General features: G+C 42.4%; 2 protein-coding genes across 3 annotated transcripts; one reads left to right on the top strand and one right to left on the bottom strand.

Annotated features, from left to right (window-relative positions):
- Positions 1–1,677: 1,677 nt before the first annotated feature.
- SEC61B (SEC61 translocon subunit beta) lies at positions 1,678–10,976 on the bottom strand. Of its 2 annotated transcripts, XR_014060142.1 has the most exons (5): positions 10,890–10,976; positions 10,620–10,717; positions 6,165–6,266; positions 2,656–2,850; positions 1,678–2,386 (listed from the first exon to the last, which is right to left on the bottom strand). XR_014060142.1 is itself a non-coding variant. In XM_081512207.1 (4 exons), exons 1-4 carry the CDS (start codon positions 10,890–10,892, stop codon positions 2,763–2,765), a joined length of 291 nt encoding a protein of 96 aa, XP_081368333.1. In that variant the 5' UTR covers positions 10,893–10,976; the 3' UTR covers positions 2,571–2,762. The 2 variants fall into 2 exon arrangements, 1 of the variants encoding a protein (XP_081368333.1); XM_081512207.1 differs by lacking the exon at positions 1,678–2,386 and having other exon boundaries at positions 2,571–2,850.
- A 318-nt stretch (positions 10,977–11,294) lies between these two features.
- On the top strand, positions 11,295–21,906 carry ALG2 (ALG2 alpha-1,3/1,6-mannosyltransferase). Its single transcript, XM_081512165.1, has 2 exons — positions 11,295–11,675; positions 14,231–21,906. Exons 1-2 carry the CDS (start codon positions 11,328–11,330, stop codon positions 15,131–15,133), a joined length of 1,251 nt encoding a protein of 416 aa, XP_081368291.1. The 5' UTR covers positions 11,295–11,327; the 3' UTR covers positions 15,134–21,906.
- Positions 21,907–23,522: the final 1,616 nt, after the last annotated feature.

The following is a 23,522-nucleotide window of genomic DNA, read 5'->3' as shown; positions in this document are numbered from 1 at the left end:
CTGGACCCTTTCCCTAACATGGTTGTTCCCCAGCGACTTAAAATGCTCAGTTCAAATTGCAGTTATCATGTAATTCACTTTCCCAGTTTTAAACACTTAGAGCTTCTGTTCAGCATGTACCGGCTGTGTCTATTCAGTAACGGCTAGAATTCTATCCCATAGTCAAGAAAGCTTGAGGATTTGGGGATCCAAGTTAGCCTCAATGCAGGTAAAAGTCTAATTTGTTAGGTTTTTGAAATTACTATAAATGGCTCATGATCTCCTAGGACTCAAGAAACAAGTCTAAGAATCCCTGTTTAAAAAGAAAGAAACATAAAATGTGATATATACACAATGGAATATTATTCAGCCTTAAAAAGGAAGGAAATTCTGACATATGCTAAAACAGATGAATCTTGAGGACATGATGCTAAGTGGAATGAGTCATTCACAAAAGGACAAAATATTGTATGATTCCACTCATATGAGGTACTTAGAAAGTCAAATTCATAGAGACAGAAAGTAGAATAGTGGTTGCCAGGGGCTGAGGGAAAGGGGTGGGGAGCAGAGTTATTATTTAGTGGGTTTCGAGTTTCAGTTTTGCAAGATGGAAGAGTTCTGGAGATGGATAGTGGTGATGGTCGCACAAAAATATGAAGGTATTCAGTACCACTGACTCGCACACTTAAAAACTGCCAATGTGGTACATTTTATGTTATGTGTATTTTGCCACAATTTTTAAAATTGGAAAAAAAGAAAAAGGAACAGCTTGAACACTAAGACTCTCAGCTATGGTATTAGCATTGTATCATCAGAGCCAAAAACAGCTACATAATAGATGTTGTACATTTTTATGCCCAACCCCCACTGTTCCTTCTGCTGAATGAAGCATTTTGCTCTGCCACTGAAAACTAGCATTTTCTTATAAATCACTGGCTCAGAAAAGTCAGTGACTTTCAGCAATCAGTCCACTAGAGACCACTGCTCGGCAGAGGAGGCTAACAGCAGCATTGTGCAGAGAATACACCCCTCACAACCAAATAGCTCCCCCAAGTGGCTTTAGCATCTCCCCCAGAGAAAATCCTCCAGACAAGAGGAACAGATTTCTTTTCTAAATTAAATGTGTGACTTTTAACTGTTAATGGTACTGTCAACATGAGTATCAGAAAAAGAAAAATTCCACTACAGATACTACCATCTTTAATTTCTTCCGAATGAAATTGAGACTTTTTCCTCTTACTTTCAAAATGAAGATGCTTATTTTGTGCAATAATCAATTCCCAAGATCAGAAGGAATCAGTTTTTCATTATTTTTTCCCAACTTGCCATTTGTTAGGATTTACAAAAGTATGCATGCATAGATACTCGGTCGTGTCTGACTCTTTGCAACCCCATGGACTAGGAGGGGGCCTGTCAGGCTCCTCTGTCCATGGGATTTCCCAGGCAAGAATGCTGAAGTGGGTTTCCATTCCCTTCTCTAGGGATCTTCCCAACCCAGGGATCAAACCCATTGTCTCCTGTTGTCTTCTGCATTAGCAGGTGGATTCTTTACCACTGAGCCACCTGGCAATTTACACTCACCCATGTATTGCCTGAAGAAGTCATTTTTAAAGATATACACTTTCACCACTTAAATTTGGCACTTTGGACCTGAAATTACTTTCAGCCAGGATTTAAGAAAAACACTTATGAAACTGCTTACCTCTTCTAAACAATTTTTAATAGGCTTAGAGAAAGATGTTTTCCAAATTACCAGTTTTTTAAAACTAATACACCTCTTCATCATTTTGTGATTCTGCTGGACAACTAGGGTGTTTTACATTCTACTGGACAACTAGGGTGTTTTACATGGATCTCTCAGTCTTTAGAAATTCCGGCTTAGAGTCCTAGACTCAGAGTGTACACCTTTGAGCTACTCTTGGTATTTCCTAGGGTCTGTCAGAAACTGAATGCTCATAGCCAGAAGGCAATATAAGCTAAGTGACACTTCAAAAATTTTTATTTTTGGTTAGAATTATAACAACTCAGTTTAGAAATTCTGGTATCTCACACTGATTATTAAGGTCTTTAATTTTCAAAATGAAACAAAATTTTATATGAGAAATCCAACTTACCAAATGAATTATTTCAAAAAGGGTTTATCGACAAGTGATAAAATAGATTGAAACCCCTCATCTAGACTCACAGAATTAAGAACTGAAAGAAAGAAAAGGCAAAAATATTATCTGTGGTTTTGGAGACAAAGAACAGAATGAGCAAACATTTCATCCAAGATTTCTGAATGATTTCTATGACGATTCCACTGGGTACCAGCTGCCTCTGAACACAGATCTGCCTGATGGAGTCATAGGCACACTCCTTGAAAACCACAGAACACTCAAAATGACAATCATCAGGACGGAAATACCTAGAAGAAAACAAGCCAAGGCCAATTACAGCATCTTGGATTTGAATGACTACATGGTCATGTAAGAAACTGTCAATCCAACCAAAAAAAAATCCACAAAATGATTTCTACATATTTACTTATAAATCTAAAGGCAGACTGACTAAGTGCCCTAGCAGTCAGGCATCGGCAATGAGACTTGGTATAAATGAATTAAAAAGTTTATTAGCCATAGAAAAAAAATTGATTCTTTAATTCTCATAAAGTTCCCTGTAAAACAGTAAGCTTACAGAAAATTTCTTCCTCATGAACAGAAAATCACTATGTTTTTGGTCCAAAATATGTTGGGATTTTTTCCTTTCTTCTTCAGATGACAGACAGATGGATGTAGCCGAATCTATGAACGAGTGTACTTGCCCCAAATGTGCAACATAAATACAGAAGCAATGAACAGAAGACTCATAACCAATACTGGAACAGGGCCCCTGGAAATAAGAAAAGAAGGCATGCTTAGTTTCAGTAGTAATACATTATAATATCTGTAATATTAAAGACTGCCTAGAGGAAAAGGGAGGGGAAAGCACCCAAGATCCATCGAAGAATAGAATTTAGATCATTTAAAAATATTCCAAAAATTATTACTGTGGATATTTTGCGGGTGTGGTGACAGCATTGTGGTTATTTAGAAAGGAGGAATCCTTATCTTTTAATCAAACATACAGATAAAAGGATCTGTCTTAGAGACACTAGTCTCTCTGATTTCGTGCGTTTGATATTTTCCATAATAAAAAGTAATTTAAAAATTTTCCCAAACTCTTGCAAATGAGCCAATTATCAAACTATTATTTCAAATTAATAAAGACAACCTTCATTGCCTAACTATAATAAACCAGGCATAAAAAGATGAATATCACATTATAAGTTATGAAGTCTTTTTAAGTATATGATCCCATATGATCAACAAACTCAAGACACGGGTGAAACAAATATTCATCTCATTTCATAAGGAAGAAAAACTGAGGCTCAGAGAGATTATTACTTGCCTCAGAAAACAGAACCAGAATGGAAAGGAGAGATCTGAACTCAGCTTTTCTGATTCTATACACTGCTCATTTTACTGCTTTAAGGTTCCCGTATTTAAGGAACAAACATTCTAGGCAACATAAAAAGTTTGACTTTTATTAGTTTACCATAAAGAAAGGAAGTATCAACAGATTTTACTCATCAGCCCTTCCCTAAATCAAATGTTTTCCAGGTTAAGAATTAGTACATGGGTTTCTTAAAGGTAGAACTCCTTGATTTTACACAACCTGTGAATGTTGACTTCAGTCAAAGGTTACGGGCCTCGCCTTTTTGACTCTTCTTGCCAACACCAGTTTTGGAGAATTCAAGATGTCACTTCACCTCCCAGATATACCTGGGGGTGGACAAAGACCCCAAGAATCTTTATAATTAAGGCAGTAGAATAACCCAGCGGAGCAGCAGGTTAACAGTCAATCCACTAGTGGACAATAATCAATGCACAGGGATCCAAGTCCTTGGTACACCATGTTGTTCTTCCAAAATGTGTACAATTATGAGAGTAAGCAAATTTAAAAGTCCATAGGAAGACATCATCATCACCATGCACTGGATCATACCTCTTCGCTATGACGTTAACAGTAACGTCAGCCAGAGAGCATGAAGCTGAGAGTGCAGTGCTCACAGTCCAGGCACTCGAGTCTGGAAACCAGCTCTGGCCCTCACAAGCTGTGACTGTGGCCCTGTGATTCACCTTCTCCAACCTCAGTTTCCTCATCTGTAAAGTGGGGATAATCATAGCATCTCTCTCATAGGGTTGCTGAGGTATTAAATATATTCACACACCACAGGCTGCTAGTAAGCTCCCGGGAAATGCTATCATTATCAACCTGAAAAAATTTCTAACTCCCAGGAAGAGCCAACAAGCTCCAAGATGTGGATCTGTGTCCTTTCACCACAAACCTCTCTCTGTGGTATGACAATACTGTGGTTTATGACACTTCAAAGGAATGGCTTCTGTCGCTTCCTGGGAGGACTCACAGCAGCAGCAAGCCCCACTGCACAAGAGCCCAAAGCAAGCACGAGTCAGACTCACCCATGTGAGGACAGTTGTTTCACCATCTCGAGAAAGGTTAAAATGTTGTTCCCGGGACACCCTGAAGAACAACGGGTTTCAAACTTTCTCTCTGAAATGCTCAGAAAAATTACCTCTAGCAAGGACCAGAAGGTTGTCAGATTGGTGCCAGCTCACATATACCCAACCTCAAGAATTACTTCCTTAAAATACATTCTCACCTTACAAGTCTTCATTGCTGCTGCTGCTGCTGCTGCTGCTAAGTCGCTTCAGTCGTGTCCGACTCTGTGCGACCCCACAGATGGAAGCCCATCAGGCTCCGCCGTCCCTGGGATTTTCCAGGCAAGAATACTGGAGTGGGTTGCCATTTCCTTCTCCAATGCATGAAAGTGAAAAGTCAAAGTGAAGTCGCTCAGTCGTGTCCGACTCCTAGCGACCCCATGGACTGTAGCCTACCAGGCTCCTCCGTCCATGGGATTTTCCAGGCAAGAGTACTGGAGTGGGGTGCCATTGCCTTCTCCACAAGTCTTCATTGTAACAGAAAAAAAAAAATTTGATAAATAAAACCAAATCTCAAGAATTCTAGGGAAGTCTTCCTAAATTAAATTGTGATCCAGGTCAAGCTACTGGTCCAGTTAAATAAACTAACCCAAATAAAGCTGATTTTTGTCTTCTGTGCTGCCAAACAGATGGCATGGAATTTAATAGTCAGAAGAGCTGGTTCCATCTCTGGCTGGCTGTTTGTCTTTGACAAGTAGCTTTGCCTCCCTGAACCTGAGCTTCTGAACCTGAGGTGCTATACAAGTGAGAGTTGCTGTCATTATTCCAATTCTTCATCCACTGAATTAAGTCAGGAAATAGCTGTAAGTGGTATCCATAGGCTTCTCTGGTGACTCAGATGGTAAAGAATCCGCCCACAATGGGTGAGACCCAGGTTCGATTCCTGGGTCGGGAAGATCCCCAGGTGAAGGGAATGGCAACACACTCCAGTATTCTTGCCTGGAGAATTCCATGGACAGAGGAGCCTAGCCAGCTACAGTCCATGGGGTCGCAAAGAGTCAGACATGACTGAACAACTAACACTGAAAGAGAGTGAGAGTGGTGTCCTGGAGTCTACCTGGTCAGAAACCTGTGGGATTAGGTCTGCCACAAGGTATCAGAAAGTGAAGTGAGTAAGGCATGGGGAGCAATCCCAGGCATAAGAACTTGGAAAGTGATAGGGGTCCAATCACCACGCACCAAAGGCAAGGAGGCCTAAGAACTTTTCAGCACAACCTAATGCAGAAACTCCCATTAGGCTGTAATAATATCAGCTTATGCCTCCAGGAGAGCTTTGAAAAATCACCCAGCTCCTATTCAAATGGTTAGTCCTATTTCTCAGTGTGGGACAAGAACACCAAATGAAGAGCAATTTCATCTAATTAAGCCATTTTCCCTCCAGTTCTCTCTGTTCCCATCATTTATTTTGAAAGAGCTACAGGAAGGTGTCCCCCTGCTTTCACTCAATTCATGAACAGATGTCATTCTGAGCCCTAAAGTAACTGGCTGGTACATGAACAAACCAAACCCAGCCCACCTGGCACAAAGAAAGCTGCTGTGTTTTATCAATCTCATCAAAGCAAACACCACTGGTGGCAGAGACACAGTGCTGCCAAAGGGCTCTGTGATTCTGGACAGAATCACAGGTCTGCTTCCAAGACTTACACTTTGAGCCCTGGTGAATCCTCTGTGTAGAATCGCCACATCCCCCCAGTGCCCGCTGAGGTCGTACGGCCTGCGCTCCTTGTTCCACAGCTGGCATTCTTCCTGTGAGAGAAAAAAGTATGTTACAAATGGCCTTATTTTGGAAACCCTTATCAGAGCATTATGACATATGCTACCATTATATTTTTAAAGAACCAAAAAATTAACTTTTTCTTTGCCAACACCTTCCAAAGTTTTGCTTTTACTCCACTGATCATGATACCCATTAAGAACTGAGTGCCTGCCATAGGCTGATGCATATAATAACCCAGAAAACCATTAATAGTTACCATCTCCCTTTTATAAATGAGGAAAACAAGGTTCATAAAAGGTTAAGCAGAAAGACCACAAAGTCAGCAGGAGGCTGAGCTCTAGCTGGGGACCCAGTTCTGACTTCAGAACCCATTCACTTGCTCACACGTATGGGCACCTCATTTGGACACTGCCTTTCAGGTTCACTTTACTTGAGTTTTTGTGAAATCAAGTAAAAATTCCTGCTTAAAAATACCCTAAATCCATGTAATCGGATTTTAAAATGACTACTTTAAAATCTTTTCAAATTACTGTATCTTCTACAAAAGAGACAAAAAAATGTAAGTTGTAATCCAGGTCTCAAAACAGAGTACACATTTGTTGAAAAATTATTTTGTAGTCTGTTTTCATTATTTTGATATACTGACCATAGATCTCAGACAGAGGTAGGATGTGAAAAATGCAGGAAACACCCAACCAAAACTCATCCCTCACAAGGGGGATCAAGGCTTGTGAAGTGAACTGTCTGGGGAAGGCAGCCTTAGCACACAGAAGCGGTGAACAGCAGTAATGCCACTGACCTGGAAGGAACCAGGGAATCCCTCCCGTCCCCTCCCGGGTCACTGGAAACCCTCCCCAGCAGCTATCCCCTCATACAGCACTCCTCCAGTTCCACTTCTCACCTACACTCAAGAGTGAGAGTGGGACCACTTGAAAAGAAGTAGTAAGTGTGAGAGAGATCACAAGAAACCTTCTTCAGCCCATTTATCACCAACTTATAAATTCTAGGGAAGGGGAGAGGAAGAGGAGAGATAGAAAGCCCAGTTTCATCACTGCCCCCCACCATTAACCAAATCCCAACACACCCTCCCTCAAAATCCTGTTTCAGTTATCTCTGGGCTGCTGGTTCTGGATTTTTGAGAAGACGGGCATACAGGGAGAGACCATAAGTGAACACCCTATCCCCACCATCTCTTCTCACTGTCCTCCAAACTCTGATCCTGCTCCCACCTCACCCTACCATGGACCTAATCCCACACTCTGAATGCAAGAAGCACTGGGAGCCTGCCCTGCTGCGTTGAGTGGGAGAATAGAGTCATGGTTCCAGTGTGGGCTCTGGCAAAAAGAGCTGCGTTCATGTTAGAAATCTAAAAACAGTGTCAAACAATGATTTAGGTGTACTGTACTCAAAAGGTTATATTTCAGACATGTTAATTATGGGCCATGTGGTCAGCTGGGAATTTCTAACTCCATTTGTATGACTATTTCTATGGGAAAACTGATTGTAAATATAATGACACAGGGATTTACAGATTAATTCATACCCAGAAGATCTTTCACATACAGATACACATCATCTACTCAGTGGAGTAAGTACATGAAATTTGACCAAGATGATAAACCCAGTGTGGACGTGACAAGTCTTCTGCTGAGCCAAGACTAGGACCCATGTACTTTCTACTACTCCCACCTCCACCCTACTCCAGTTCCTGTCTTCAACACCTCAAGGAGCCCCCCACCCCCTCATGGAATCAGTCTAGCCTCTCTGAAGATTTCTTACATCTGCTGGCACACAGGACATTTTAATTTTAAACTAAATTTCTTTGGGGTCTATTTTACCCTTTCTTTCTGGCCACTGTGTAACTGCCTCTTCTATACCCTAACCAATGGTTTTCATAACCAACGTTTAACATACTTTGTTCTAACTTGATGGTCTTCTGGCTGTTCCATGGCATGATTTGCATCCTTGTCTCTTTTAGGTTTCAAGTCACACGTCACCTACTCTGAACACCCTGTCCCTCCCCACTCTCTATTCTACACCCAACTTTTCTTCTTGGCCTTACTGCCTGAAATTATCTATCTGCCTTTGCTGTGGTCTCTTACATTGGAATATAAGGTTCAGAGGTCAGACCCTACCTAGCTTCTCCACAAATACAGCCTCATGACAGGAACAGAGCCTGACACGCACCCTCAAGTATCCATTTGATCACTTCCTTAATACCCCTGGCTAGTCCATCATCTTACTATCCCTGACTCCCATTAATCCTGAACACTGTAGCTTTTATAGCTTTACAGTTTATAATGCGTGATTGTTCCTCTTCATCCTAGCAACTTCCTTTTATATGGTAACAACTAAATCCCAAAGTTTCTTCTCCAAGGTACTACCTCTATTACCTCATTGAGCATGGAGACAAAACTCAAATCTGGGAGCCATATAATGCATAGCACTGTTATTATTAACTATTAGCTTCAACTTTTTCTTACAAACTCACAAAAAGGGAACATATTCATAGACAGCCAATATCTATTGTATTACACTCATGAAGTAACACTTAAAAGAGTACCAAAATTCTAGAAGGGAACTCTGTAGGGTTTCTCAATACAACCAAGGTCTATCTAGTTACACTGGCCCCAGCCACACTGAATTCTAAAAGACGACACCAACACCCACAACTTGATAAGCTACATATGTCCTCAGATGTTTGTTTCTCCATTTCACTTGTGCAGCAATTATTTCATTTTCATTAAGTAAATAATTTTGTTCTATTTAATAAGTACATGAATTCTTTGTTTTTTTTCCTATAAAAGTTCTCAGATGGCCCAACTTCCCTGCCACAGTACTACTAATTCTCATTAACTAGACCCATTCCCCAAGGAACTGTACCTACCCATACATGTTTTCCATTCCAGTACAAAGAATGTACTGGAACCCAGGGTGGAAACAAGACAGCACTCCAAGACCGAATAACCTATACCACAGCTCGACACACTTTCCAGCTGGTCCATCCCTGCCTTGCCTTGAACATCTTAATGACAGGGCACAATGAGTCAGGATCACTTTAGCATTTCTGACAGCTCCACTAAAGTTTTTTTTTTGCTCTAAGATGAAATCTGTCTCAGGTGAGTTCATATCATCAGTTTTAGATTTACTTACTGTAGCCAATAAGAAAAGTCTCATCCCTCGTCACGTCGTCACATCCTTGAGGACAGTTTTCACGTATCTGTTCTTTTCCTCCCTAGATAACAAACCCCTTCCAAAAAAAAAAAAAAAATCCCAAGACTACAGGGTGGTTTGAGTCCTTCCTTCACTCATCATCTATTGTTTTATGGTAAGGCAGAGACAACGGGCAGTTTCTGTCAAAGTCAGGAGAAGGAGATAAATATGGAAACACAAATGCTATTAGAAGGGCATGAACAAAATGCTTGGGAGGAAAAGAGAAGACTAGCAGCTACTGTTGCCTTTGGCGTTAGGAAGGCCTCTAGTGGAAATAACCTCTGAGCCTAGTCTTATACAGAAACTTGGGAGGGGCGGGGGGAGGGGATGGATGTCTAGTGAGTTCAGAAAACAGTAATAAACTCACCGTTGCTAGATCATAAAGAGAGAGAAGAGAATCAGTTAGACTGGAGGGGAAAAAAAAAAAAACCACCACAAAGAGTCTTGGTAACCCTCTCCCCATCCCCTGCAGTGTTTTAAGCAACAAGAAACTAACACCGAAGCTAACCAACAGTGTGACAGAATCAGAGAAGGACACATTAGAGTGCAGATTACCTGGAGAGGAGATGAGTTAGGTAGAAATTTTCTCTAGATGAGAGAAATTGAGGGCTAAACTGAGGCGGTAGAAAATGGAGAAGGAAAGAACTGATGAGAAGGTTTTAGTGTGCAATATAAACGTATTGAATAAAGACTGAGCATTAAAAAAAATCCAAGACGATGCTGAAGTTCTGGCTTTGGGCGAACGAGTTTACAACAGTACCATAAGGACGTAGGGAGACATAATTAGGGAGGCAGCTGAGGTGAAAGGAGACTGAACTGCGCGTTGAACGAGTTATGTTAGACTGAGTGTGCATGGGACTTCCAGATAGAAATGTGCTAGGCTCAGGTCTAAAGATACCAGTTTAAGGACGTCAATTTTCTCAATGCTGTGACCTTACTCCAGTTTAACTTTCCTTTTTCAAGAGTGATACTCAAAACTGAGCAAAGAAAATGTTGCCTCCCTCTCGAGACATAAAAGACCAAAACCTCTTTACCCGTATGGCCACATCACAGGAAGCTCGTTTTGCCCTTATGGATCTTAACATTCTGGGGTCTCCTTCTCAAGACCAACGAATTCTTGGGCCCCATCCCTAGGAGGCCACAGCCGAGAAGCTCGCAAGGACCGTTACCTCTGCCGGACCGTGGATCCCGCCGCCCGGGCCGCCACTGCTTTGCTGGGAGAGCGCCCCGAGGAACCCACGTTAGTGCCACTGGGGGTCGGGCCAGGCTGCAGAGGAAGACAAGGACAGAGACTGGTGAGCGCCGCCGGACAGCCCCCAGATTCCTGGCCCTGACGGCCGAGACCGGGACACGCATGGGGAAGGCCAGGAAACTGCGGGAGGCGGGAATCGGGGCGCCTGGGAGAAAGCGGGACAAGGAAGGAGACTGGGGCCACATACCATGTTGAAGACAGAAGGGTGGCAGGGAGCTGAAGTGAACTGGCAGAGCCTCGCAGCCAGAGAAACTAATACCCCAGGTCCCGCCCCGAGACCTGCTGGCAGGGCCCTCGCTGACTCCAGGGACGCCTGGGCTGTCCCACGATATGCCTGTAGCGATTCTGCTCTGAGAGATTTGACGAGCAGCTGTATGGGAATTACAGGCCTCCTGTATTTTTCCCTTGGGCCACAGCGTCCTTCCTAGAGTCACGTCTCTACCAATGGGACGATCTAGCCATGGTCAGACGAGAAATTTCCTTCGGCAGTTACTAGACACCCACAGATTCGCGCTGATGTGGCCTAACCGAAGCACGCGCCGCTAGGTCCAGCTGGGAAGCCGGACTAAGGAGCCTGCGCGGAAGCCCTTAAGAGGGCTGGTGGTGCAGGCGTGGCTTCCTGGCCATGGCGGAGAATCCCGGCCAAGATGCCGACTCAGTTCCTAAGCCAACCGTGCTGTTCCTGCACCCAGACCTGGGCGTGGGCGGCGCCGAGCGACTGGTGCTCGACGCAGCGCTGGCGCTGCAGGCGCGCGGATGTAGCGTTAAGATCTGGACGGCGCACTACGACTCGGGCCACTGCTTCGCGGAGAGCCGTGAGCTGTCGGTGCACTGCGCCGGGGACTGGCTGCCTCGCAGCCTGGGCTGGGGCGGCCGTGGCGCCGCTGTCTGCGCCTACGTGCGCATGATCTTCCTGGCTCTGTACGTGCTGTTCCTTGCAGATGAGGAGTTCGACGTGGTCGTGTGCGACCAGGTGAGGCGGCCACGGCCGACCCTCGCTGTTCCCTTTGACTCACTCCTGAGAGGTGCACGCTCCCCCCTTCCCCCCCGCCCAGGACCTCTGCTGACCTCTCTCGGTCTGTGGTTCGGAAAGGTGGGAACTGATTTGGAGAGGTTAGAGTGGGAGTGACACCATGGAGCTCGAACTTTAGTATGGACATGCTGAAGTGGCAGATTACTTGGCCCCACCCTCAGGAGTTTTCATCCTGGGCCCCTGAGGTGTGCCCCCGAAATCTGCATTTTCACTGGATCATCGGGTGATTCTGAAGCATATGGGCCTTGGTGCTCGCTCTAAGAAACGCAAACATTAGAAGCCAGCCTTCAGTCAAGTTTTACTTTTCAGTAACTTGTATGTCTTTCCTGTTGGCATTATTCCTGTTGACACTACTTCCAGGCTATGCATACTCCATTATAACTTTCTCTGTCAAGCCACTCTGTTCCTCAGTAGTGTAATGTGTTTAAACACCCGAAGCTCAACATGTCACGTCCCTGTTAAAACTTTAACATGGCTCCCCATTAGCCTTTGGAGAAAAGACCAAGCCCTTTACCTGAATCTGGACTCTAGCTATTCTAGACCCTTTTTATGTCTTACCCCCCGCCCCCCCAAAAAAATTTATTTTAAAAAGTAACATTTACTCAGGACTAAAAATTCAAATATTGTGAAAGACTAATGTAAAAACCCCACCCTGGTTCCACTCCCTAAAGACAGACACTGTTAACAGTTTCTGTATGCATCCAGAAATTGTTTGCTGTACTAGCATATGATGTCTGTTTATAGATGCATCTTCTTATTTATCCTACTTATTTATTCTATTTATGCTATTTATTCTACTTATTTATTCTTCTACTATTGGTCAGCTTGCTCTTTTTCACCAAAAAGTTTTGCTTAGGACATCCTTATATATCAATATTACAGATTCACGTCATTCTTCACAATGACTGGAAATTTTGCTTTTGTTTGACTGTGTCATATTTATACATTTTTCTGCTAAAGGACAGCAGCAATGTGACCAGTTTTTTTGTGTGAATAAGTCAGTTTGGGGTTTTGGGGTTTGTTTTTTTTTTTTTGGCCGCACTGCACAGCATGTAGGATCTAGTTCCCTGACCAGGGATGGAACCCACACCCCCTGCATTGAAAGAGCAATGTCTTGACCACTGGACCACCAGAGAAGTCCCAGTTCAGTGTTGTAATAAACATCCTTATATCTTTATTTTTTTGTATTTCTGCAAGCATTGTCTTTGAAATTCATAGAAATAAAACTGGTAGGTCAAAAAGTTGTATGTCTTAAATGACAGTAGCTTGCCAAATTTGCCTTCCAAAGAGGTTGTGTCATTCTAGTCTCCCACAGTGATAGAGCCTCTTATTCTGTGCTCTCCTGCACATTGGCTATTGTAAACTATTTTCGTCTTCGCCAAACTGATAGGTAGAAATGGCATCACGTTTGTATCTATATTTAATTGTTACTTCTGAGTTACTTCTGTCATCCTTGCTTGTGTTCAGGTTACTCCTTTTTGAGAAACATGGGTGTTTACCAAGCAATCCACATGTGTAAAACTAGTCAGTAAGCATCAGGCAGCTGAGACTGTAGTGGATAAACAAGCTTGGCCAAGCCTGGATTCTAGTTCCATATCTTCTACTTTCTAAGTAGCTTTGAGTAAATCTCTCAATATCCATAAAGCTCACCTTTTTCAGGTGTTAAGTGAGCTAGAGATGAAGTCATTTGTAAAGATTACTCAACAGGAAGGAAAGTCTCTAGTGATGATTATGGTTAACATTTCAATAAATACTGAGCACATAGTGTGTGCTAAATTCTTACAGGTTTTACATAACACCAGTGCATTTAATAATGACAAAAACTATACATTTTAAACTATAATTGTCACCACCTTTCAGAAGAAGGCCCACAGAGAGGTAAATTAGTCACACAGCTAGCTAGTAGAGCTGAAATTCAAGCCCTGGCGATCTTGATTCCACTCTAAACTACACTAAACTACTATAGTTCATTGATTCAGTTCCTTAGGAGGAGGTAGATTCTGGAGTGACTCTATTATGGTAGCCACTAGCCCTGGGTGACTATTAAACACTTGAAATGTGGCCAGCCTGAACTGAGATGTACTGTAAGAGTAAAATACACATCTGATTTTAAAGATTTAATGTGAGAAAAAGAGAATAGATGATCTCATTAACTTCTTAACTATTGATTACGTTTGAAGTGATAATATTTTAGAATACATTAAAATTAATTTAACCTTTAAAAAGTTATTGCGTAGTTACTAGATTTTTTTATTTCCTTGGACAGTGCTGTTCTAGAGGAAACCACTGGACTTGCAACTTTAAATATTTAGCATGTATCCAGAAAATGTCTCCCAGGTGTTGTACTAGGTGAGAGTCTGGGGGAACACAAACCAAAATCGGACATTGCCCACAAGGGACTCACAAACTAGGAGGCAGGGCAGGTGTCTGTTTGTTTGATTTGGCTGAAGTTTAGTTGACCAGTCACTTCATCTCCTCATTTTTGCTTTGGCTAGGTGTCTGCCTGTATCCCCGTGTTCAAGCTGGCCAGACGGCGTAAGAAAATCCTATTTTACTGTCACTTCCCAGATCTGCTTCTCACCAGGAGAGATTCTTTTATTAAATGCCTATACAGGGCCCCAATTGACTGGATAGAGGAATATACCACAGGCATGGCAGACTGCATCTTGGTCAACAGCCGGTTCACAGCTGCCATTTTCAAGGAAACGTTCAAGTCCCTGTCTCATATAGACCCTGCTGTCCTCTACCCATCTCTGAATATCGTCAACTTTGATTCTGCTATTCCTGAAAAGCTTGATGACATAGTCCCCCAGGGGAAAAAATTCATATTCCTCTCCATCAACAGATATGAAAGGAAGAAAAATCTGACTTTGGCACTAGAAGCCCTTGTAAAGCTGCGTGGGAAATTGACATCCCAAGATTGGGACAAAGTTCATCTGATCATTGCAGGTGGTTATGATGAGAGAGTCCTGGAGAACGTACAGCACTACCAGGAATTGAAGAAAATGGTCCAGCAGTCTGACCTAGGTCAGTATGTGACCTTCCTTCGGTCTTGCTCAGACAAACAGAAAATCTCACTCCTCCGAGGCTGCACGTGTGTGCTTTACACACCAAGCAATGAGCACTTTGGCATCGTTCCCTTGGAGGCCATGTACATGCAGTGCCCAGTCATTGCTGTTAATTCAGGCGGGCCCTTGGAGTCCATCGTCCACAGTGTCACAGGATTTCTGTGTGACCCTGACCCAGAACACTTCTCAGAAGCAATAGAAAAGTTCATCCATGAACCTTCCTTAAAAGCCACAATGGGACTGGCTGGAAGAAACAGGGTGAAAGAGAAGTTTTCCCCTGAAGCATTTACCGAACAGCTTTACCAATATGTCACAAAACTGCTGGTATAATTGTATTTTTTTTTTAAGTCTTTATGCTGAATTCATTAATACCACATTTGTAGATTATACACCCAGTTTTGAAACCAAAGAAAAAAACCTAGTATCTAGTACAGAAGAAAATTTTTTTAAATATACTCGAATCTGAGTCACTTTCCTCTACCCCATACCTCCCAGACTACTTTTTCAGAAAAAAAATATCTTTTATGCTATAAAAATTCTGAGTATTACCAATGGTGATTAAGATATAAATGTGGTACAGTTCCATGTTCAGCAGAATATTTTAATTATATGTTCTCTAGGTTATTGTTACTCTACTTATAAACTTTGAGTCATATTGTGCCTTATTTGGTTTTAATACTTAAAGTGTATCATCAAAGTTGATTAATTTGGCTTCATGAGAAGACAATTACTATAGTTCCTAGAATCAGTTCACCTCAGTGTTCAGTGACCTCTGTGAGGAAATTTTTGTTAGTCATACCTTTGCCTGGATCCATAGCAAGAATGCTCTGTTTTTTGTCTTTTCACAAAGATGATTTATTGTGTTTTGCACACAGATAGGATAATAAAAGATACTTATCATAGGAAGAGAAAAAATACTAGATTTCAGCCTCCGTGATCTATTGTGTGGTATTAGGAATGTAGACAGCCAAGCCTTAAGTCAGAAACTGGAGTAACTAGATATTGGAATGAATGGCTGTTGTCACACATGTGGTATGCATTTTGTTTAGGGCATTGCGGGAGACCTGGGTTTGATCCTTGGGTTGGGAAGATCCCCTGGAGAAGAAAAAGGCAAACCACTCCAGAATCCTTGCCTAGAAAATCCCATGGACCGAAGAGCCGGGGGCGGGGGAGGGGGGGGTTGCTGCTGCAGTCCACAGGGTCACAACTAACAGACTTTTGTTTCCTGGTGTCATCTGAGTCATCAACTTCATTAATATTTGTGTTTTATTAAGTAGGCACCTACTAAATATAAGACACTAGTGTTTTTTATCCTTCAAGGCCTAACTCGGTGCCACTGCTGGGAAGCTTTCTTTGACCCTCCACCCAACTCCCAAACTGGAAGCAGCCTCCCCCGTCCACATTTTCTGACCCTCTCATTGCACTTACCGGAGAAGGCAATGGCACCCCACTCCAGTAATCTTGCCTGGAAAATCCCATGGATAGAGGAGCCTGGTAGGCTGCAGTCCATGGGGTCACTAAGAGTCGGACACAACTGAGTGACTTCACTTTCACTTCCATGCACTGGAGAAGGAAATGGCAACCCACTCCAGTGTTCTTGCCTGGAGAATCCCAGGGACGGGGGAGCCTGGTGGGCTGCTGTCTATGGGGTCGCACAGGGTCGGACACGACTGAAGTGACTTAGCAGCAGCAGCAGCATAACACTTACCAGTCTTAAAGTTAGTTGTTTACCTGTTGGTCTAAGTACATGTGGGGCTTCCCTGATGGCTCAGTAGTAAAGAATCTGCCTGCCAGTGCAGGTGATGCAGGTTTGATCTTTGGGGCGGGAAGTTCCCCTGGAGAAAGAAATGGCAACCCACTCCAGTATTCCTGCCTGGGAAATCCCATGGACGGAGCCTGTAGGCTACAGTCCATGAGGTTGCAAGAGCCAGATACCACCACCTAAGTACAAATAAACATAAAGCAGTTTTCAGTGTATCTTTAAAGCAAAATTCATTTTTAAAAAATAATAAAGATCACTAGCCAAAGGCTCCACATTAATCAACTCTGAGAGCCTAATTAACCGATGTGACTTTAGGCAAATTGCTTGATCTCTGGCTCAGCTTCTTCATCTGTAAAGTGGAGTGACTGTACTCTTGTACTTTCCTCATAGGATTGTGATGAGTTATCATATATATGTAAAGTACTTAAGATAGTAGTTGGCACAAAGTATGGGCTATGTAAATGCTAGCTATTTTCACAATTTGGGGATATCAAAACTTACTACAGAAGTTGCACATGGGTTCATACTGCACTACTGTATTGTTCTTTGAGGTTCTTTAGAGGATAGAGTTTCAGGTTGTGATTTGTCATGTCTGTATGCCAGAAGTATTTTAATGAAATGACTGTACCAACAAGAAGTTCTCTAAAATGAGTGTGTCAGGTTTATTGAGTCTTATGGAATGAGAAGTTCAGTTGAGTTCTCTTTGGTGTTGTGAAAGCTTGCCATCCGGTAAAGTTGATTATTCCATCTTTTGTGGTTTGGTACATATGTTTCTCAGGAAAAAGCAGCCTTTCCAGAAATACCTGATGACTCTGTCCACTGGGTTTAGGAAAGACAGACTCAGTCATGCTCTGAGCCATAACTGATGCTTACCCATTCCAATCACTGAAACTTTTGCCTATTTGACCATTTTTATGCAGATCCTTCCAAAGTGGACTACATGAATTTGTGGGTCTTCAAGTTTAACTTCCCTTCATTGTCTTAAGCCACAGCAGGTGACAGTAAGACCACAGATCTGGAAAGAATGTAGAGCCCAGCCTGAGCTTCCAGCCTCTGGCATATTAACTCCTGCCTCCTGGGCCTAGGATGGAGCTTTGGCCGTAGGAGTAGTATTCACAGGTTCCAGAACTAAGCTGAAGTTAGGGAGCACAGAAGCACGGAAGACTGAAGTAAACTGCCAGGATGTTAACATCAGTAATTCTAACACTTAACTGTGGGCCGTATCAGACAGCTCATTTAATCCTAACAGTTCTATGAGGTTTTGGTACTCTTCCCTTTAGAGATAAGTATGGTTAAGCAGTTGCTTGTGTCACACAGCCTGGAGAGATGAGCAGCCTCTCAAGGCTTTCTGATTCCTAAGTCCAACCACTTTACCATTCTTCAGTGTACCTCCACCCTGCCCAAGCTCGTGTGTGTGTATTCAGTCAGAAGTCCTCTGCCCTACTGCAGGCACAGCTGTTCAGGTCCTCAGGTTTAGAAAGGCTTTGTTTGTTACTCATCTTCCCTTTTCAGAGCAATCTTATAAGGTGGATATGATTGTCCCTCATTTTATTCACAAGGAAACTCAGAGAAAGACTTGCTGAAAGGCACAATTGGAAAGTGAGTAGACCAGGATTCAACCCCGATTACCTGATCCATCCAGGATGGCACTATACCAGAATTTCTCAGCCAACTCCCCTTTGACAAGCATAAATATCGTATGACCTTTAATACTTTATGAAATTCAGAATAAATACAGCATTCTTTGATTCAAAGCAAAGATGGGGGACAGGATACTCTGTCTTCAGACTAGTGCTCTGAACCTAAAAGGTACTGGCATTCCACGCGCACCCCATTGCCCTATTGCCAACCCCATGAGGAATCCTGCTCAGTAGCCCTCACTGAGTGACACTGGGTCATTCAAAGTCCTAGTGGAGTTATCGGGGTCATTTACTTTCACAAAGCAGAAATTCAAGCTGATGCTCAAAAGATTTTGGGTTTTTTGGTTTGTTTTTTTAATTTTTTATTTACTTGCTTGTGTCAGGTCTTAGTTTCATCATGCGGGATATTTCCTTGCAAGGGCACAGACTCTAGTTGTGGACTCCAGAGCACTTTGGCTTCAATAGTTACAACATGGACTTAGTTGCTCCACAGCATGTGGGCTCTTAGTTCCCCAACCAGGAATTGAACCCAAATCCTGTGTGTTGCAAGGCAGATTCTCAACCACTGAACCACCAGAGAGGTCACGCAGAGGGTTTTAAGAGTTGGGTGTTTGAAAGAATCCATGCCAGAAAATACTGTCATGCCCACCCCCTGCTCCCCAAGCCTGGGTGAACTGGAGATGGGAGATGAAAGGTTCTTTCTCGTGCACTCTCTTTCAAAGAGGTGACTGTTTTCCCATGTCAGCTCATTCCCATATGCACATGGATGCAACTCTTGACCCCTATTGCTCTTCATGGATCTCTACCAGTTAGCTCAGATTCTGTACACACACACACTCAAGTTGGAGATGAGGTCAAGGCATGTACATAGAAAAGATATCCACTCGGTTGGCTAAGGGGGAGCAGTATTGTTCTTCCTGTTGGAAAAGGATCTAATGACTAATGATACTGAAGTCCTGTTTGAGAAGGCTTTAGAGTTGGCAGAGCTCTTTTTTTTTTTTTTTTTAAGTTTATTTTAATTAGAGGCTAATTATAGAACATGGAAAAATAGGATTTAAGATGCTTAATTATAGCGTATTTGTGTTAACAATACTGTGTTTATGGGGTTAGGTTGTGGCAGAGCTCTTTTCAGCATCATTCCAGGTAATTATTGTAGCCATGCTTACTGTGGAAAAGCTGAGGCTTACAGCTATGAAGCCTTGGACCAGGTCGAGAATTCTTTCAGTTGTACTATGGATTCCTCATCAATAATGCCTTGCCACCTTCTCACCAGCTCAGTATGCCAGTTTCACCTTAACTGTCTTCTTCCTTAAAGAAAATGAGGCACTTGTACATTCCCCTGCCTTGCTTTCTGCTCATCCCCTATCCCTGTTGATCATCAGCCCTTCTCCCTCCACCACAGCCAGCATCACTGCTGTGTGACCTTCTTTCTTTGCATTTCCAGGTCCCAGAATCAAGTCCACTCAGAGCTGACTAGGACCCTGGAAATCACCCAACCTAATGTGTTCTTCCATGGGTGGGGAGACAGGCCCCCAGAGCACGGGACCTGCCTGAAGTCACACAGGGACTGTGGAAGCCCTCCTCTAAGTTCATTCTGAAGTGCCTCATGCCACCTCTACCGTCAGAAGCCCCTTATCTCAGACCACTTTGAACTCCTTACTCCTTCATTCCTAACCTCAGTCCCCTGCAGCTGTATCCCCAACAGCCTGTGAGGGTGCCACCATCCAGGCTCTCATGCCTGCTGTCTGAGGGGTGGGGGCTTTCCCAGTGACAGCTGTCCTCTGATTAAACAGGAACCCTTGCGAGTAGGCGTAGGCAGATTTTACCGTGCTGACTCTGAGCCAAGTGGCTGCTGGAGACTGCATTCTGTCCTTGCCCAGAGGATGGGGTTTGGGTGGAGCTCACAGTAAGGGTGAACCAGTCTGTTTCTGTCTGATCCAGAAACAGGACCACAAGCAAGTGCTGAACTGTTTTGTAAGAACCACTATCACTAGGTCAGCCACTGATGTCTTTTGAGACAAATACAGCCTAGAAGTCTCTCGGGGGTTGTGTGTATGTCGGTGTGTATCTGTGTGTGTCGGGGTTTGGTAGGGGGTTGGGGGGGACAGGCATAGCACAGTTGTGATTTACCTTTGTGACCTACCACTCACCCAAGAAATTGACAGGCAGAGTTAGAACAGACTGCTAAGTTGATGATACCAGATCAGCCTTTACCTTTCTGTGTTACTTAAGCCAAAATTTCAGGGTTCCACAGCTATTGAGAAGGTGTCCTAAGGTGATAATCCCCAAGTCTAGGTTTCTTTATCTATAAAATGGGTATAATCAGGCCTAAGAAGCCCACCCCATAAGGTGGTTGTGAAGAGAGTAAGAGGACTGAATGAAATGATTCAGTGACACACAGGATGTGAAGCTGATGTGTAAACTGTAGAGTGCCATAGAATAGAGTTCTAAAATACATCTGCACCTATGGTCAGTTAATTTCTGCCAAGAACCTTTGCCTCATACTATATGCAGAAATGTACTTGAAGTGGATCATAGGCCTAAACATAAAAGCCAGACTGTAGAAGTTAGAAAAAATCTCCACAGCCTTTGGGGTAGGCAAAGATTTCTTTGATGATAGGATACAAAAAGCACAAAACATAAAAGGGAAAATTGGTAACTTGACTTCATCAAAGTTAAAAACTGCATTTCGAAGGACACTGATTTACCAAAAACAAATTTTTTTAAGTCACAGGCTAGAAGAAAATATTTTATATATCTGATAAAGACCTGCACCCAGGATATGTAAAGAAGTCTCACAACAAGAGAACAAACAACCCACATTTTTTTAACAGGGAAAGATTTGAAGGGCCATTTCACAGAAGCTCTACAAATAGCCAATAAGCACATGATAAGATGTTCAACATCAGTGGTCCTAAAAGAAGTGCAACTCAAAACCACAGTGAGATATCAGTGCACATTCATAAAATTGAAGACTCAGTAAAAATGTTGGTGAGTGTGGAGCACCTGGACTTCTCACACATTGCTGATAGGACTAGAAAATGGAATCAACTCACAACAGTTTGAAAGTTGCATACAAAGTTAAACGTGGCACCATACAACCCATCAATTCCACTTCTAGAAATTTTGGCTGAAATAAATGAAAACATATTTAAACAAAGACATTCAAATGTTCATAGCAGCTTTTTTCATTAATAGTCAAAAACTGAAAAAGTGTCCATCAGCAGGTGAACAGATAAACAAATTGTGGTACATTCATGGGATGGACTATTTCTCAGCAGTAAAAAAGAACGAAATACTGATGAGCCCAGTGATGTGGATGAATCTCAGAAGTATGCTGAGTGGAAGTCAGACACAGAAAGAGTTCATATTGTATGATTCCATGAATATGAAACCTTAAGGAAAGAAAAAGCAAAGTTAATCTATAGTGACAGAAAGCTGATTGCTGCCTGTGGCCCAGGATGAGAGATTGACTAGGAAAGGGCACAAAGGAGCTTTTTGATATGATGAAAATGTCCTATATCTTTATTATGGTGGTGGTTATAAGGGTTTATAAATCTGTCAGAATTAATCAACTGTATGCTTAAAATGAGTACATGTTATTGCATGTTAGTTATACCTCATTAAGTCGATTTTTTTTTAAAACACATGTGATGTAGTCTCATTTTTTGTAGAAAATAAAAGTCTTGTAAATGAATAAATGTGAGAATATATATATGTGTGTTATTTATATTGTTGTTGTTCAGTTGCTAAGTTGTGTCCAACTCTTTGTGACCCCAATGAACTACAGCATGCCAAGCTTCCCTGTCCTTACTATCTCCTGGAATTTGCTCAGACTCATTCCATTGAGTCAGTGAGGCTACCTAACCATCTCATCCTCTGCCGCCCCCTTCTGCTCTTGCCCTCAATCTTTCCCAGCATCAGGGTCTTTTCCAATGAGTCGACTCTTCGCATCAGGTGGCCAAAGTATTGTCGTTTCAGCTTCAGCATCGGTCCTTCCAGTGAATATTCAGGGTTGATGTCCTTTAGGATTGACTGGTTTGATCTCATTGCAGTCCAGTGGATTCTCAAGAGTCTTCTCTGGCACCACAATTCAAAAGCATCAATTCTTCAGCACTCAGCCTTCTTTATGGTCCAACTTTCACATCTGTACATGACTACTGGAAAGACCATAGCTTTGACTATATGGACCTTTGTTGTCAAAGTGACGTCTCTGCTTTTTAATCCACTGCCTAGGTTTGTCATAGCTTTTCTGCAAAGAAGCAAGTGTCTTTTAATTTCATGGCTGCAGTCACTGTCTGCAGTGATTTTAGAGTCCAAGAAAATAAAATCTGTCGTTGTTTCTACTTTTTCCCCATCTATTTGCCATGAAGTGATGGGACTGAATGCCTTGATCTTAGTTTTTTGAATGTTGAGTTTTAAGCTTTTTCACTCCCTTCTTTAACCCTCATCAAGAGGCTCTTTAGTTCCTCTTCGCTTTCTGCCATTAGGGTGGTGTCATCTGCATATCTGAGGTTGTTTATATTTTTCCCAGCAATCAGATGGGTGTGATTAATCAGGAGACATTAAAATCTTATTTTGTTTGCTTATATTTTCTGATACTCCACAATTTTATTTTCTCATAAGATGAAAAAATTCAAATATAAAAGAAAACATAAAATCTTATTGGTCACTTATATTCTTACAGTATATTTTTAGACATTTGTGTTTCCAACTGTTGCCCTATTTGGGATGTATGCTGCTGCTGCTGCTGCTGCTAAGTCGCTTCAGTCGTGTCCAACTCTGTGCGACCCCATAGACGGCAGCCCACCAGGCTCTCCCGTCCCTGGGATTCTCCAGGCAAGAACACCGGAGTGGGTTGCCATTTCCTTCTCCAATGCATGAAAGTGAAGTCACTCAGTCATGTCCGACTCTTGGCAACCCCATGGACTGCAGCCTACCAGGCTCCTCTGTCCATGGGATTTTCCAGGCAAGAGTACTGGAGTGGGGTGCCATTGCCTTCTCCATTGGGATGTGTAGTTTGTCCTAATTTATCCGGTACTATTATATATTAGGATTGCTCCAGTTTGCTACTGCAAGCAACCTAGCAGGAAAATTATTAACTTTAAATTCTAAAGGCAAATATTAACATTTTAAAAAGCAAATTTAAAAAGCAAAAACAAGAAAAATCAGAAAAAAGTGGGCATGTGAAAAGGTTGCAAAACTATTCAGTAATACACACACAAAAATAGAAATTTTCAAAAAAGATCACTAACTGTTGATGTTTATTTTCAAACTGAGTTACCTTGTTGTCCACCTTGCTTTCAGCCAAATTATA

The sequence above is a fragment of the Giraffa tippelskirchi genome, chromosome 1 (genome assembly GCF_054371585.1).
Source record: "Giraffa tippelskirchi isolate mGirTip1 chromosome 1, T2T-mGirTip1v1.2.pri, whole genome shotgun sequence".
NCBI lineage: Eukaryota > Metazoa > Chordata > Mammalia > Artiodactyla > Giraffidae > Giraffa > Giraffa tippelskirchi.
The sequence above is the reverse complement of the archived record's forward strand: the minus strand, read 5'-3'. Positions and strand labels throughout refer to the sequence as shown.

Coding starts and splice junctions, on each gene's coding strand:
- SEC61B (XM_081512207.1), bottom strand. Junction 6,267..10,619: donor GGATCCACGGTCCGGCAGAG/GTAACGGTCCTT, acceptor TTTCTCTCACAG/GAAGAATGCCAGCTGTGGAA. Junction 2,851..6,164: donor GATTCACCAGGGCTCAAAGT/GTAAGTCTTGGA, acceptor TCTTATTTCCAG/GGGCCCTGTTCCAGTATTGG.
- ALG2 (XM_081512165.1), top strand. CDS start 11,328: ATGGCGGAGAATCCCGGCCAAGATGCCGACTCAGTTCCTAAGCCAACC. Junction 11,676..14,230: donor ACGTGGTCGTGTGCGACCAG/GTGAGGCGGCCA, acceptor TGCTTTGGCTAG/GTGTCTGCCTGTATCCCCGT.